This window comes from Ambystoma mexicanum, chromosome 6p (assembly GCF_040938575.1).
Source record: "Ambystoma mexicanum isolate Mex_15411 chromosome 6p, UKY_AmexF1_1, whole genome shotgun sequence".
Taxonomy (NCBI): domain Eukaryota; kingdom Metazoa; phylum Chordata; class Amphibia; order Caudata; family Ambystomatidae; genus Ambystoma; species Ambystoma mexicanum.
Window position 1 is genome coordinate 1,000,710,420 of NC_090935.1, and position 17,025 is coordinate 1,000,727,444.

General features: G+C 48.2%; 1 protein-coding gene across 5 annotated transcripts in view; it reads right to left on the reverse strand.

The window, feature by feature from the left end:
• Positions 1-17,025, reverse strand: part of MARCHF3 (membrane associated ring-CH-type finger 3) — a 574,560-nt gene that overhangs the window by 115,682 nt on the left and 441,853 nt on the right. For all 5 annotated transcript variants that reach the window (XM_069625604.1, XM_069625608.1, XM_069625603.1 and 2 more), the window contains one exon: positions 10,014-10,242. In XM_069625604.1, the coding sequence (XP_069481705.1) occupies positions 10,014-10,186 (173 nt within the window). In that variant the 5' untranslated portion in view covers positions 10,187-10,242. The remainder of the gene's footprint in view (positions 1-10,013; positions 10,243-17,025) is intronic.

Here is a 17,025-nt window from a genome sequence, read left to right on the forward strand (position 1 = left end):
CAGATCAAACTTCAGCAGTCGAGTCCACTTTGGTTGCAGGTTCAAATGCAGCAATTGTGCAGCTCTGTGGCTTTCAGCGGCAATGATACAGCAATGATTCCATTGCGGGACAGTGGCGATTTCTCTGTTCCTCGTGAATGGATCAGGCCAGTTCACTGTAGCAGGCTTCAGGACAGAGGGGCACAGCAGCAAGGCACCTGTGAAGTTCATCACCATGGCTGGCCGACACGGTAACCGCGTGTACTCCGGTTCAGGCGCTTTCTCTTTACTTCAGACCTGGGAATGCCAAATGTACGAAATTCCGTGTGAGTGCCATGAACACAGAGCTTGCAATGTACCAAGTTTCAAGGGTCTCCTCGAAACGGCAGCGGTTGCAGAGCAAAGGGCCTGCGCAAGCTGGTCAGCCCACTGGTTTAACAGGGACATTTTCAAGAAGGCTTACTTGCAGTGTTTGATGAAGGTGCCGAAAATAGTTGGTCCCACTATTCAAATGGGTCGAAGCGCATTTGCAGACCTTCTTGTTCGATCAAATGCAGAGGGGTCCAGTGGGACAATGGCGGGTTCAGGGTGTCAAACCTTCCAGCGGGTCTCCAGTGGTTCCTCGACTCGGCTTCTTAGTTTCAGGATACTTGGATCCCATCCTAGGTTCAGTGAAAACTCAGGAGATCAACCTGGCCTGGGTGCTTGGAGCCTTCTCTTATCCAGAATCTCCTTCACGCCAAAATGAAGAGGTCCCAATGGGAGATCTGCCCACATACAAGCATACAGATGTGGACCAATCACGGACCACATTGGTCCCAGTCATTCCAAGCACACCAGACTCTCTGGCACCCATGATGTGTATCAGCCCACATCCTGGAGGCACACACACAAGGCATGCAGAAGCCCGCGAAAGCTTGGCGTTTTGCGAGAGAATGCAGGCCCAAATAAGGACTGACCCAAGTCGGCTCGACCTGGGGAAGGGGCAAGATGGTCAAAGGACAGGACAAAGAACCTTGTGGCATGGCCATTTTGGAACCAGGACATCTTCCTGTGCCAACCACGGTAAATGTGGTTTGCATGGCAAGAAAGGGTTAAAAATAAGCGAAAAGATAAGCTGCCACCAGCCCTGTCCAAGGCACATCTGCACTTCTCCTAAAAAATCCTTCGAGAGAGTCGCCTTTGCAAATGAAAGGAAGACCCACACGCACTGTACTATAAGGTACATTGTGCACTTGTAAAATGTTGCAGAAAAGCTGCGACATTGGCAAGGACTAAGGGAAACAAAATCCCAGTGGAGTGCAGCTGAAGGTTGTGCTTCACTGGCAAAATCAGACTATGATGTTTAAACAGCAGCAAAAGGTTGGGGGTACACAACTGGAGTGAAAATTACACATAAATGGGAAACTTTCCCAACGCCGCTCTATCCATTTTCCACATTTTCATGGTCCATTGTGGGGTGTAATCAAGGGCCCCAAAACAACAGAGCTGAAAGCCTACCTGTCACTAGCAAAGGAAAAGCAGCATTTTAATTAACAAAGGAAGAAGAAATTCAAAGGTCCCTTTCACACGAAAAACAGGATTTTTAAACACTGACGCAAAAACTGCTTTGAATGTGTGTTTGCAAGTTAAAGTAAGACATGAGAAAAATGTCCCACTGCCAACATAAAGATGTCAGGGAAAAGACATGGTGTATGTGTGTGTTGAGAAAAAATAAGGTAGATTATGCTTCACATGCAAAATACCGGCAAAACATTTGAAAAGAAAAGCCTGCTCGTTTTCCATGAACAGTTCCCGTAGACCCATTTAGGCAGACTGTGTGTGTGTCTTTCCGCAAGGGAAATCCAGAGAAGGCTAAAACAAAAATGTAAACCAAGTGCAGATTGGAAAAGCATATCACATTACTGACTGAGAAATAGAATGCTGCATTTTCAGTGAAACTGCCACCCATCAAAAGGTGGTGCACTGTGACGATTCAGACTCACTATTCAGCAACTCACTTTTCAGCAGGAAAACGAATAGCAGATCATGAAAAGTGTATTGTATTAATGATTTAAAGAAACAGGCCTGTACTTTCAGCAGAAAAGAAAAGTGGACCCTGAAAACACACCATATGTCAAGGAATCAAGGCTGATGTTAGAAAATGCAATGTGTGAGTCCATTTCAGGCCAGGACAAATGGTGGGGTTCTGGGCAAATTTTACAAAGAACTCCCCCACGGCCAGCCTGGTCTGTGCATCCCAACTGTTCACAACTGCAATAAAATGGGTCCTGCTTCAGGGCTGTTGGAAAACAAACTTTCTTTCGACTTGCTGTCTCTGCAGGACCATTTCCCTTGGCTAGGTCATGACCGGAACGTAAGGAGGGAGGTGTGAAAATAGGGGCTGCAATCAAAACTGAACTCTGAATTCAAACAACCGACTTCAAAGAGACTAATAAAAACCTCTGTTCACAGGCCGGCCCAGAGAGGCAAATGCCACTGAGGACAGGCGGTTGCGGGGAACTCCAACTTGCATATCCGAAAGATGTGCTATTAATGTAAAAGGAATATTATCATTTAGGCCTTTTTCTCAGCAACCATAAGTCATACTTTCTTGATTGACATGTCATTCTTCAGGTAATTCTCGGGTGATTTTGGTGACATAAAATTCATCCACCTGCGACTTAAGGAACTGTAATATGATGTGATAGTTTATTTATATAGCGCCTATACACAATGTGTTTCAAAGCGCTTCCCTGCAAGGGAGGGAACAAGGGAAAAATACAGGACATTTTAATATGGCCATGAACAACAAGAATGTGAAATTAACCAACATACTTGGCCTGGCGACATTTCAGATAGTGCAAGTGCTAAACACAGATAAGGAAGGAAGGGGGTGGGACGGGAAAGGGAAACAGACAGGCGACTACCATACTAGGCCTGACGACATTTCTGGTAGAACCGGAGATAACAAGAGGGGAGGGGGAGAGAAAGGGGGCAAGGGACAAAACAAGCAACTATCATACTAGCCCTGATGAAATTTCAGATAGTGCCAGTGGGTGGTGTGGAAACAGGTAAGGGGAGGGGGAGGAGACAGACAAGTGTTGCTATCATACTAGGTCCAGGGACAATTCTGATAGAGTAAGTGCATAGAAGGTGAGAGGTGGGAGCATAGAATAATGCAGTGAAGGGGGAGAGCAGAGGGGAGAGAGAAACAGTAGCAGGGGTTCGTAAAATACAATATTGCAGAGAAGAATTGTAACAGGGATTCAAGAAGGCGATGGGCACAAAAAAGAAACCTGGGCCACCACGCGTAAAAGTAGAGATGGTGAGGCACAAGAGTTAAGTTTCCAGAGGTCAGGTGAAACAAGGTCTCGTGCGTACGAGTTGAGAAGGTGAGGCACAAGAATCAAAGTGTCCATGAATCAATCCAGGCGTTTGCAACAGGTTGGTTAAAGTGAAACCAATGGCAAATCCAGACAGCACCTACAGTGAAAGGTGTATAGTGGGGTGATGGAAGAGAGCAGGAAGCAGGGAGAAAAGGGGGGGGGGCGGACATCATGAGGTGTCCGGGCTGAGGGGATAGGAGGAGCTGGGGGATGCGGGTGCAACAAGAATATCAAGAGGGACAGGGGGGCTGAAGGGACATCACGGGCGACGGAGGGTGCAACAAGAACATCACAGGGTGTGCAACAAGAACATCACATGGGACGAGGGGTGCAACAAGAACATGATGGGGACAGGGGGGCTGAAGGGACATCACGGGGGAAGGGGATGCAACAAGAACATCTCGGGGTCGGAGGGTGCAATAAGACCATCACAGGGGACAGGGGGGTTGAAGCGACATCACAGGGGATGGGGTGCAACAAGAACATCACAGGGGCAGGGGGTGCAACAAGAACATCACAGGGGACAGGGGGTGCAACAAGAACATCATGGGGGACGCAACAAGAACATCACAGGAGACGGGGGGCTGAAGGGACATCACGGGGGAAGTGGGGTGCAAAAAGAACATCACGGGGGACAGGTGGCTCAAGGGACATCACGGGGATAGGGGGGCTGAAGGGACATCATGGGGGAGGGGGTTGCAACAAGAACATCACGGGATGGGGGTGCAACATGACCATCATGGGGATGGGGGTGCAACATGAACATCATGGGGATGGGGGTGCAATATGAACATCACAGGGACAGGGGAGCTGAAGGGACATCACGGGGGACTGGGCGTGCAACAAGAACATCACGGTGGATGGGAGGTGCAACAAGAAAATCACAGATTGATGGGAGTGCAACAAGAACATCACAGGTGACAGGGGGCTGTAGGAACATCACAGGGATGGGGTGCACATCATGGGGACAGGGAGGCTGGAGGGACATCACGGGGACAGGGGTGCACATCATGGGGACGGGGAGGCTGGGGGGACAGAGGGAGCAACAAGAACATCAGAAGGTATAGGGGGGCTGAAGGGACATCACAGGGGATGGGGTGCAACAAGAGCATCACGGGGGATGGGGTGCAACAAGATCATCATGGGGACAGGGAGGCTGGAGGGACATCACGGGGGACGGGTTGCAACAAGAACATCAGGAGGTGCAGGGGGGCTGAAGGGACATCACAGGGGATGGGGGTGCAACAAGAACATCACAGGGACAGGGGGCTGAATGGACATCACGGGGGACAACAAGAACATCACGGGGATGGGGTGAAACAAGAATATCACGGGGATGGGGGTTTCAACGTCACGAGGGACGGGGGACTGAAGGGACATCACGGGGGACAGGGGTACAACAAGAACATCACAGGGGACAGGGGGCTGAAGGGACATCACAGGGGATGGGGGTGCAACAAGAATATCACGGGGGACCCATCTAAAATGGGTTTCTCGCTGATCTGAAAATGTTCCAAATTGGAGAGTTACCGAACTGGTGGAGGATAAAATTAGGAAGATTGATACTAAATTGCATGTTCCCAACGATTATGCTTTTTGTAAAAATGGCTAAAGGGCTGTGCAACATGGTACAGGCCCAGCTGTTGTCTTATTAAATTCACCCAGATTAGATGAATCTGAATATATATATATATATATATATATATATATATATATATATATATATATATATATATATATATATATATATATATATATATATATATATATATATATATATATATATATATATATTATGGCAGTTGCTAGTAAAATTATTAATTTTTGCCACATAACTCGTTTTTGCCAAAAATTTGACATGAGAACAAAGCGGATTGCAAATGGGAATTGCCATAGGTCTACTCCAGACTCCCAAACCAATCCTTAGAGATGGGCTGGATTTGGGAGGAGAGAAAAGGGTAAGTGACCAATCCCATTTGCGAGAACTCTTGCAGGGTACTCCACAAGATTATAAACTTGATGGTGGCATTGCTGATATATTAAGTTGATGCACTATGAGGAAGGGACAGAGCTGCGCTGAAACTTACCATCTGACAGCTGCCAGAAAATACCAAAAGGAGACTTTGCAGAGATTGCCTCTGGGTGGAGCTGTCTATTTCTGGGAAAGCCTAAAAGCTAACTGGGTCCTATGGTGGAGAGTTTGAGGCTATCCTTGAGAGTGGAGGGACCAGCCCCCCCTGCCCTGTCCTTCCAGAGAGTCCTGCAGCTGGCTTTTCTGACTTAAAAACAGATTTTCTATGTAAGTAGAATTGAATCCTGGGAGACCAAATGGTGGGGGAATCTGCATGCCTTAAATCCTTTCCCTTTATAGTGGGTGGGAGGGGGCAAAACGGTATAGATCCTTAGCTTGTTTAACTAAAAATATTAATTCCCCTTGGCAGTACACTAGAGGGTGAAATTTGTTAAAAACTCATTTGCAGTGTGCACCGAAAACTGTAGACTGTGATTTAATTGGGTAATCTTTCTGTCCAACTTCCCCAACACAGGCCTTTAAGTGGAGGGAGGTATGAAATCCCAAATTCTTAAATTGTCCCAATTTTACTGTCCAACTTCCCCGACACAGACCTTTCAGTAAGGTTGGGGAGATCTGAAGACAAACCCGCTAAATCACCCTGTGTTTATTTTAAACCAAATGCGTGGGTGAAATCATAATTGCCATATGGATTTGTACCAATCTATAAACCAAACTGCTCGCCTTTTAAGTGTGCAGGAAAATCGAAATTGCACAGCAGTACATATGTAAATGATTTTTGTTCATTGACTAGTTTGATTATTTCTTGCAATGTAATCTGCAAAAAAGAAAAGTATTGTAATTTATGGGATTTATTTGTGTAATAAGAAGTTAATTGTGAGCAACAAAGAAGGTGGTGTGTGTAGTTTATTGTGGTTTCCATTACTTCTAATTCAATAAATACAAATATATTTCCTGTGCACTGGCCTGGTTCTTGGCTCAATGGTAGCTCAGAGGGAGATCCAAGGGGTATTAGATGAACTGGAAATAGGGCTGAATAAAAATAACCGATATTAACTGTTTGTGTGACTCTTAGCTTGGGTAGGGAAGGAACTCCCTGTGTTGAGGGTGGCCTCTCAATAAACTGTTACACCATTCATTCATTTTCTCCGCTTTTTACCTCTTTTTCTCTCACGTTATGCCCTGTGTCAGATTGCCTTATCTCCTTATAGCTTGTTTGCCTTGTTTTTTCATTTAATTGTTCAATTTTCTTATGCATGTTATTTTTTTGGCATTTCGTTTCTTTAATCTCAGTCTTCTGCTATTGGACTTTTATGGAAGTTACCCCTTTTAAAGTCCATTGCATTTCTCTCCTGTCCCTTTTTTGGCATTCCTTTCTTCCAACGTCTGACTCGGTTTTATTTTGTGCATTTGTAGGTCTGTGCAAAAGCTCTGTATAGCAAAAACTGTTATAAACAATCAGGAGAAAAATAACGGAAAGAAGGAGAGGGATAAAGGTAAACTAGAACAAAAGATACGCATATTATTTTCAAAAAACGTTGGCACATATAAATCATACAATGGACCCCATAGTGTCAAGGGATTTTCTTCTACTGAAAGCGAGCAATGTAGTCACCATGTGTTGCAATTAGTACCTGGAGAAGACATTAACCACGTGATTACTTGTTCACATGTTGCCTAGGGGTAACAGTCACTAGATGAAGCACAGAACGGGTGGGGGGGGGACACCGGCTGTGTATTTTACACAATCTCCAAACTAAAGATAGGAGTATACCTAGAAGATAGATGTGTGGTACACGACTACACAAAATATCAAAAGGATCATTGCTATTAATTTTGAAATCTTCAACAATGTCAACAAAAGGCATCCTTTAGTCTTGGGGAAAGTGCAACACTAGTGGGTTTCAGGCCATGCGGGCACCTTTCCTTCGCATGGAGCAGGTATCATTACCAAGGAGGTGAATCTTCATAATGCCAGCATGTTTTCACTGACACTGCAACTCGCGGACTGATAAGCATCCAGTCGTAATGTTAAAAATTGGAGGAATAATTTAATTGGCTATTTGTGATGATGTCACATCTAAAACATTGTAACAATACTGTGCGTGGCGATGTTTGCTATGTAAGACCTTTGGCCACTTTCCTCACAGGACTAGAACCATAAAGCTCGTATGTCAGGGGTGCAACAAAACCTTCATTCCAGTGTTCCTGTGGGAGGGGGGCTAACCCTTCCAATGTTGGGAGAGGTGCTAACTTCAGATACATTGGGGGAGGGGCAAACTTATTTGTGTGGGGAATCTAACTTCTTCACACATTCTAATGAGACTATTCTAGTGCAGCTTCAATGTGACAAGCAGTTAACACTCTCATTAATGTCTGAAAGCACCCACTTAAGGAGTGCTGTGAGAATGAGTGACCTCCTGTGCCTCTCTACCCTTCCAATCTCTCCCCTGGCATCCAAGTACTAAACCCACATCACGATTTCAAGTGCCTAAATACCTATGCATATATATATAATATATATATATATATATATATATATACACACACACACATATATATATATATATATACACACACACAGGCAGGGCTTTAAGTGGGCCGGGGCCTGCCGGGGCTGGGCCCCGGCAGGCTCCGAAATTTCGTTTTGAGGCGGGGCCCTCTAATCTCCCCGGGCAGCCCCGGCCACTACACGAAAAGGCATTTCTTTCTACAGCCTGAAGCTCTCGCTCGTGTGCGAGAGCTTCAGGCTTCAGAAAAAAATGCCTTTCAGCTATAATGGTGGCGCCGCACCTGCGAGGCATCCCTTTAATCAAGGGATGCACGTGGGCCGGCGCCACCATTATGGAGAAACGTGAGGCCGCTGGAAGCAGAGGCCTTGCTTTCTAAATACTGAAGCTCCCGCGGATTCGCGGGAGTTTCAGTCTTTAGCAAAAAGGCCTCTGCTTCCAGTGGCCTCACCCTTTCAGCCTTAATGGTGACGCTGCCCCTCCCCAGCTGGCGAGGGGCAGCACCACCATTAAGGCTGAATAGGCGAGGCACTGTCCCCTGCCAGGCAAGCCTATACAAAATAAATGCAGAGATCAGCACCCTCTCCCCCATAGGGGAGAGGGTGCTAATCTCTACAAAAGGCTGCCTGGCAGGGGTGCCAGTAGCCCATTGAGCCGGGGCTCGTCAAGGGGCCGTGGCCTAACGGCCCATCAAGACCCCGTTGTTAGGCCACGCCCCCTCGATGGGCCCTGGCTCGATTTGTAGTGCCACTTAAGGCACTGTACACAGGTGCTAACAGTGAAATGTGCAGTAATGTGCTGGTTCCTGCAGAACCTTGAGCTGAGCTGGAGTGCATGGGCCAGTGTTTCACTCCAGCCCAGCTCACTCGCGCTCTCTCTAGCGGTCCCTTACCAATAACTTACCTGATGTGCTGCAACATGCATGAGAGAAGAAGCCCACCTTGGTTTCTTCAAAATGCAATTATTTAACAAAGGCCTTGCAATTACTAACATCTGTGTCCTGTTCTGTCCGGCCGCGACTCTGTAGGTCAGCCAGGTGGGGCCCACATAAACCAACATTTGAGGGGGAGGGGTGAGGCCTTAAGCCCAGTCAGCTCAATGGCGTTGCTCAACTGGCCCGTGTTGAGGCGCGTGCTGTAAAAGCGCGCGTGGAACCCATTGTCTCCAGGTCCCAGCATGGTGCAATTTATTCTTTCAACCCTCCAAGGTCTATACAAGCAGAACCACTGTGTTAATATCTGTTAGTTCTTTGGCAGTGTTTATTCAGATACAAAACAGTTATTGTTGATACATGTATAATGTATCGCCATTATACGTCCACCTTCTGAGACCCAAGGCAGCAGTTATAATAGATTATTCATGTGTGACGGGCAGCTGAATGGAGTGGAGGGTGGGAGATCAAACTGGGAAATCCAACCTCGAGGCAGCGCCGGAAGCAGCAGCATGCGCCCCGGACCACAAGAGCCGCGCCTGCACCAAGCGACTCGCCAATGGAAGCTCTGCCCGGCGGCTCCTGGGGAAGCAGGTGCTCGGGGTGAATGTCCGGGACACACTATCCCGCTCGGTCACCTTGACCAGCACGCGCATTAATGAACCCACTGAGCTATACCACCTGCTCACTACTGTGCTCCGATACTTCAGCGGCCCTAGGCCTGCAGAGTAGCAGGTGCTGGGCGTGAAGTACTGTGACCGCTCTCTGCCAAGAGCACGGGGGGGGGCTTTGGTTAGCAGCCACTGCAGCGTCAGCTCTGGCTGAAATCGAGACGCTGCCATTGTCAGCGCCGCATCCTCTCCACCCCGCGACGGAGACGGCAGTGCGCGTGGACCCAACCCACATGCAGCAGCAGGCAGTCGCCTTCCCTTCCCCTAGCGCTTCGAACCCATCTCGGAGCAGTGTAGGCGCTATACAGACAGCGGACATATGCAATCTCCTCAGCCGATTCTTCCTCGCTTTCTCCACACCGTGGTTTCAAACGGCCTCAGTGGAAGAGTTATTGGAATAACCTGGTAGCCAACATATCATGTCTGAAGCGTTTTCTGGTCAATGTAAGCGCTATATAAAACCAACAACAGAATTGATCACGTTACCTGCTGCCCACCCCCCGCAGCCGCGCGCAAACATACCTCTGGTTGGCGAGGGAGCGCACCACGGAGGACAGCAGCTGCCCGTCCTTGGCCGACACTTGCATGACATACTGAGGCTGCCCATTGGCCAGGCTGCCACAGTCCTCCACGCTCTTCAGGCCAGTGCAGTCAGGCAGGACCTCTGGCAAGTGGCTGCAGCGGCTGGTTGTCATGGCGACAGACGGCAATTACCCTGCTAATGGCTCCCGCGGTTGGACATCATCCCCATCTAGGAGCGAAAGAGCACAGTTCAAGTCCGAGATTTAAAAAAACAAAAAAAAAAGAAAACAAATATGACAGGTATACGCCACGCTGGCGGCATGTTTACATCGATGCAGACGCCAGACCGGCATCTGCGCGCACACAACGCCTCCCATTAGAAGGCACGATATAAAGCAGGCAACAGACAAGATCCATCATGCAGTCGGACTAATCTAAGTACCAGAAGTTCTAGCATGCAAATTCAAAAAGGCGAATCTCCCATTCACATGGGGTCACAGGCAAGTACAACCAACCTCTGGGGAGATAATGAAAAAAAGGGGTGGGCCTGTCGGGGTCGGCCTGAGACCGAAAAGACTCCAAGGAAGCGCGAGGAACCAAGTCGTGGATTGTGACTTTTCACACAAGGGCCTCATCGCGATGGGGGAACAGGCAGCATTGGCAATAGGGCCTGCTCTAGCACGCCGCAGTAGTGCGGCTTTAGTTACAGAAACTGTGCAGCCGCCTTCTTTTATGTGGATGCAATTACCTTGCCAAAATGCAGCATTACCCGTGCAGTATTACCGCAGGGTTTCAATCGAGTGCAGTGGGACTTTACACAGGGAATCACTTTCGCGGTTTCCATGACTAAATCATGCAGACCCCATAGTTGTCACTGTTTTTTCTTTGCATTTTGGGAATTGTAGCCCGAGTTTTATAACGGGAGAAGCGGAACTACAGGTCCCAGAATACAAAGAAAAAACAGGACTGGATAAGCCCCTACAGGTTGGAATGGGTCATGTTGGCATCTATGATGACCTTTCCACTTACAGCCTCATTACCGCACGCGGAGACTGCCAATTGTTTCGCACTTTTACTACAGACCAAACTCCTAACGAGCCTCCGGCACCCCCCCCCCCCCCCAACTGTATAAGCAGTTCCCGGGGCGCCTTATTTAGCAACACATGATGGAAATGGTAAACTTCAAAGCATATTTAGTCTCTAGTATTGGCTGAAACTACCAGTGGCCTTGCGGAAAAAGTAATTGAAGTGGCCTGGATTGGTCCAGAAAACGGGCCCATGCTGGCTTAGCAGGTCGGCCGTTTAGCATTGCCTTATGGGCCAGTCTGAGTTTGGGTAAGGGAGTGGGCAGGGGCGCTGCCAGCCACAACATTTGGAGGCAGGTGCTGGGGTGGAGCTGCATGGCAAGTTTTGAAAGCTAGTAGTGTGTGGGGCCATTAAACCTATCGTGCTCTTGATCCCATCCCAAGCCCAGGAGGCTGAATAGATATTGTGCCTTCCTTAGGCTCATCACATGCATCTCCCCACCCCCACCCCCCCCAACTCACCAGAGGCATGACCAAGTGGGGCCTGGAGCTAATGTATTAGGGCTCACCCTAAGGGGACCCTCCCCCCCGCCCCCCAGAAGAGGGAACTGGACTTGTTCTGCCCCCCATGATCCTGTAGGAGCTTCAATGTTTAAAGGGGTTAAAATGGTGCATTTTACAGAACACTTTGTGATACATTAGGTAAAAAGCCACACAGTTTATAATCGGTTGTGTGGGATAAAACATGAAAAAGTCCATCAGATGCCAAGTCATCAACAATGTACATTTTCAAACACCCTTTCATAATGCCTGTGCCCACTGTATGCCAGTACTCTGCAAGTGTAAAAGACATTTTCATACTGACTGTGCCCAAACATGTCCATTCTGATGCACCTATATATGCCAGTATTCCCACATACTCCTGTTTACTTTGCCCATAATGCCAGTAATAATATTATAACAAAACATGTTCATGCTGGCACTCCTAATATAGGCCACATCCCCAGGTAAGAACATGCTCCTGTTGGATTTGGCTTAATGGTAGTAAAAAAAAAAAAAAAAAAAAAAAAGTTGCTATGCCACAGTGAGAAAACACACGTATGGTATGGTATAATAATAGCTCAGCGGGTTGAGCGTTCGCTGCTCCATGCTGAATGTGGTCTGCAGGTCGCAGGTTCAAATCCCAGCAAGGTGAGCTCCGCCTTTCAGTCTTCCGAGGTCGATAAATGAGTCCCAAATTCAGTTGGGTGATCATTTTATATAAACATGTTCTCTGTACAGTGCTTTGGCGAAAGCGCTATAGAAATAAATCATTATCAATATACAAGTGCCCCCCCATATTAGAACACTCATGTGGTAGTTGCCCCCCTAACACCAGAAAAAAATGTCATGCCACAGTAAGAAAACATTGCCTTGCGGGCTGGCAACATGCCCCACCCACCCCCTGTGTGCTCTCACACCCATGTATACCATTCACACTGCATTCAATCATATGCGTGCACTTACAGACACCCCGGCACATCCAAACATACATACACTTACACCTCCTCACATACATGCACGCATACATTTATAAATGCATGCAATCTTCTCATACACACAAACAAAACCACTATTTTTTTTCTTACCCGTTTTCAACGGGCCCGCTCAGACCCTACACGGTCTACACAGCTGCATCTCGCAGGTTATTCATTTTAACAAAGCAACGCTAATCACGGGATGCACGGACCAACTAAAAGTTGAGCCCCGCATTTAAGCCTTTGGCTTCCATATGGGGGATACCATCCCCTCGGGAGGCTTGTGTCCTCTGCAAGTTTGCTGATGCCACAGTCACGGTAACGACCGTTTTCCCGCCTTTGAGAGCAGTCTATTTATTTACGTTTAAAGTTTAAAAAGAAAGTTGAAAAGTAAGTAAATACACAGCTAGCAGAGGTGAGAAATGTGACGGCTTCTTGCCATCTGATCCAGGGCTGGGCCTCACAGCAGAGCGATGACTGCTGCCTCAAAGTGGGAGGGCTTTAGCCCTCCCCAGTCCATGCCTGGCCCCGCCCATGGGAGTTGGGGGTGGGTGAGCAGCCCGACGGTGGACTACCCCTCCATCAATTTTGACACATTGTTCATTGGGTTCCCTTCCTTCTGGGTGAAAGCCCACACGCTCCTCCCCCACTAGAGCTGGGGGAGCCAGGGAATTCATGGGTAGACGCGAGGCAGGGCCGAGGCAGGGCCGACCCTGGGGGTCAGGCCTGGCTTTAGGAGCCCACCACAGGCCGAGCCAACAGCCGCTATCGGGGCCGCATTTTCTTTGGGGGCATTTCTTTCCATTTTGCCCGTGCTGTGTGGGTAAAATGGAAAGAAATGCCCAAAAATGAAAAACGTGGCACCTGAGCCGTCACCAGGAACACATTTATTTTTTCCATTTTGTGCATTTCTTTCCATTTCGCCAGCGACCCTCTCGGCACCCGAGCCGCCATCAGGGCAGCTTTTTCTTTTTCCCCCTTTTTTGGGCATTTCCTTCCATTTTGCCCGCACTGCTTCAGTCCCTGCTTCCTGGACTGCAATAGCACTGGCACCCCCCCCCACCCACCAAATGCAAAATACGAAAGAAACGGAGGCCAGAGTGCAGGAACGCATCGGGCGGGGAGTGGGAGAACCCTCCTTAATCTGTCCATCGTAGCTGCTGCACTCCAGTCTCCTGCACTGCCCAGCCGGGGTGCCGTCAAGCCTTAAAGAGGGCCGATATGCCCGCCTGTCTGTCTTCTTCTTCTTCTTGCTGATAGATTTTATCCATCAGCTGTGATTTTTGGATAGCAAAGCTTGAGCCTCATTACTCCATCTTCTCGGGTTGAGTGTGTAGTGGTGGGTTTGTATTCTTGGTCTCTGTGGACTTGTCACAGTGGGGCTGGTTTCAGAGGGTCTTCGCCATGATGGGCCGCGGGTTGCCGAGAAATGCCTCTCCCATCAGTCTCTTTAAGGCTGCTCCGGTGACTCCCTGTTCTGCCCCCAGCCAATCGTTTTGTCTGGGGGCAGGACAAGAAGTCCTGGCTCAGAGGGTGGTGTGTGGGTGGACCTGCTCACAGCGCAGTCTGCTTTAAAAAAAATCTGTTCTTCATGTGACGCGACACGATCATCACACAGTGTGGGCAATGGGCAGCCATGGTGGGGCCCATCGTAGGCCCGTGGTGTTCGGAGGACCGACCGTAAACAAGGGTTGGGCTGGAGCCCCCGTTTCAGCCTGGGCGGGCCCGAGACCAGCCAGGCTCGCCCACCTCTATCCCCCTCTTGTGCCTTGTAGAAACATACCAGCGCACACAGAGCGGGTTGTTTCTCCACTTAACACTTCAGCTCCCTCTCCCTTACTGGACCTAGCCCCAAAAGGTTGGAAGCCGCACAATACTGGACTGCTTTGCATTGCAACGTAAAGAACATTTCACCTTGTCCTTTGGTTAGAACAAGACTGCAATAAGGAGCAGGTTCTCTGTGGGTTTTAATCAGTGCTGGAAATGGGGAACATACTCTGGAAACGCCCTCCTCCTTGTGAGGAGGGGCTGGGGCGGGCCAGGGGGTGTGGCTAAATGGGCATGGCACAGGCACATCACAAAACATGCAAGACCAAGGGGGGCTCTGGGAGTTTCTCTACTACCAGCCTATATCCTGGGTTAGAGTCTCAACCAGAGTCTTTAGCTCACCATGCTTTCACAGAAGAGAAATGTGCACTACATATCAGTCTTTGTCCTGCCCAAGGGCAGTCCAGCACTGAAATGCCAGGCAATTCTCTTCTGACCAAGAGTACCAACAGCAACTCCAGACACGTGTTTCGGCCTGGTTGGGCCTCATCAGTGAGGTGGAGCTCTGCCTCTCTAAGAACAGTGAGCAAGGGTTCCACGGCTGGTAGTAGAGAAACTCACAGAACCCCCCCCCCCCCTTGGTTTTACATCACAAAACACGCCATCTCTTGATGGAACCAGAGTCTGGCTATTTGCTCAAAAGCAAAGAACATTTTGGAAATAAAAAAGCACACTTTTATTTTAAATAAGACTGTGGAAGGGATTCATGAGGCAACCCTTTGACTGAGTAATACATTTGGGCAGACTCTAAAAGGGAAGCAAGACTTCCTCCAGGCAGTTTCTGCATTCAGTACCTGCTGAGTAAAATACCAGCTGTTCGTCGTGAGAGCTCGGTTTGGAACAACCCACAGGGTTTCCTGGCCTAGCCCTGGGCCTTGGGACGGAACAGAGTTCCTGTAGGGCTCCGGCGGCTAGACAAACCTAGCCAGAACTACTCTCTGCCATGTTCCAACCCATTTCCCTACGCTGGGTTTGACACTTTAGGCTTTTGGGGAAAAAAAGCAAATTGATCCACCTTGCTAAATCCAGTAGGGCTGTTTTATTTCTCAAAGCAGTGTTCGGAGACCAGTCACTCGCTATTGCAAATCCATGGACGCAGGTCTGCACAGAATTCTCAGATTCAAAATGCATTCCAAAGAAATCATTATCATTAAGGCATATTGGAAAAATCGTGAAAACGCCATAACGACAGGATGCTCATGTAACCTGCTCTCTGAAGAGTTAGTAGAAGGCTGTGTGAGACATCTGAAGGGAGCGTGCATTCCATGCGCAGAGCCCAGAGGTGCGCTATCGAGGGTTCCTGGCAAGAGAACGGTTAACTGTGTCCTCTCTGGGTTTCTGTTTCAAGTCCAATCAGAATGTGCATTTCCACAGGAAGAGGCCTTGGTTTTTCTGGGAAGTCGGTGCAGTGACCGAACCCTAGGGATCTGAGGAGATCAGGACCAGAGCTCAGGGAGACCCAAGGGGGGGACATCATGTGCGCATGGAAATGAGACACATACAAAGAAAAGGCACAGGCCAATGCAATCCCTGTGACAGAGGGCCTCTTCATTATGGCAAGCCCAGAATCCCCCGCCCACCCCCACAACCACTGGATCAAGCAGGGATGTCTCCTCCATTAATTCTGTTGACTACTGTTAGCATGGCCTGGACAGACGGGAAAGTCACCAAAGAGACAAAGAGATGGGCAGGGTTTAGTCCTGCCCAAGCCTGGACCTTTGAACCCAGGAGGGACCAGAGACAGAAAGGCGTTGGTTCCCTATAAAATCTTTTCTCAAGACCAGCCAGCTTACACCCTGAATGGGTCCTGTGCCCGCACCAAATATATATATATATATATATAACAAGTCTGAGATCTCCAAGGTAGGCCTGGCTGCATGCCTTGGTTGTTTGATCTAGGAAGTACTTCCAGTCTGAAGCTGTTGACCTTCGGCGTGTATTCACTACAAAGCGTTCATCACCGAAGATCTAATGAAACGTTCATTGGCCTTATGGATTTTATCCAATTATACAATTTACCCACATATGCATTTAATGACAGACTAATGAGGGGTAAACAGACTGCATACAAGTTCCTGTGTGAGCCCCCTTGTGGTTTCCATGCTCATTTGTTTAGGGTTCAAGGTGTATTAACATGTTTATCAGCTGTATTACCCTGAGGCAGAAGTCTGTGTATGGGTCCCCTCGTAAGGGTGCCTGTTCAACGGTGGAATAGGTGAAGGCACTGCAACACGGATCCATCATGATGTATAGAACTGCACATAAATACTGCACGTTCTTCTATATTGTAACCTTTTGTATACATATAATTATTGCAATTCTGAATTCTTACTGTATATCATGCAGCAACCATTGTAACTCATGCCTAAAGCATACCTTGTAACTTCCTGATGCTTGCGCCCAGATACCTCCGGGTTTGGTGCGCCATACAAATAAACAAACAAACAAACAAACACTGTATGCATTTCCCGACAATATAAATTCCAACCTTACACTGGTAGGGAAGCAAGCAGGCCCTCTGAAAAAACAGGCTTTCCTCTTTCTTCCCATTTAAAGAATTCTACTCAAAAGTTTTAAAAAATGGACACTGTAAAAATAATCATGTCTTGGGTGGGTTCAATATCAGATAGGTGCTTAGCAGGC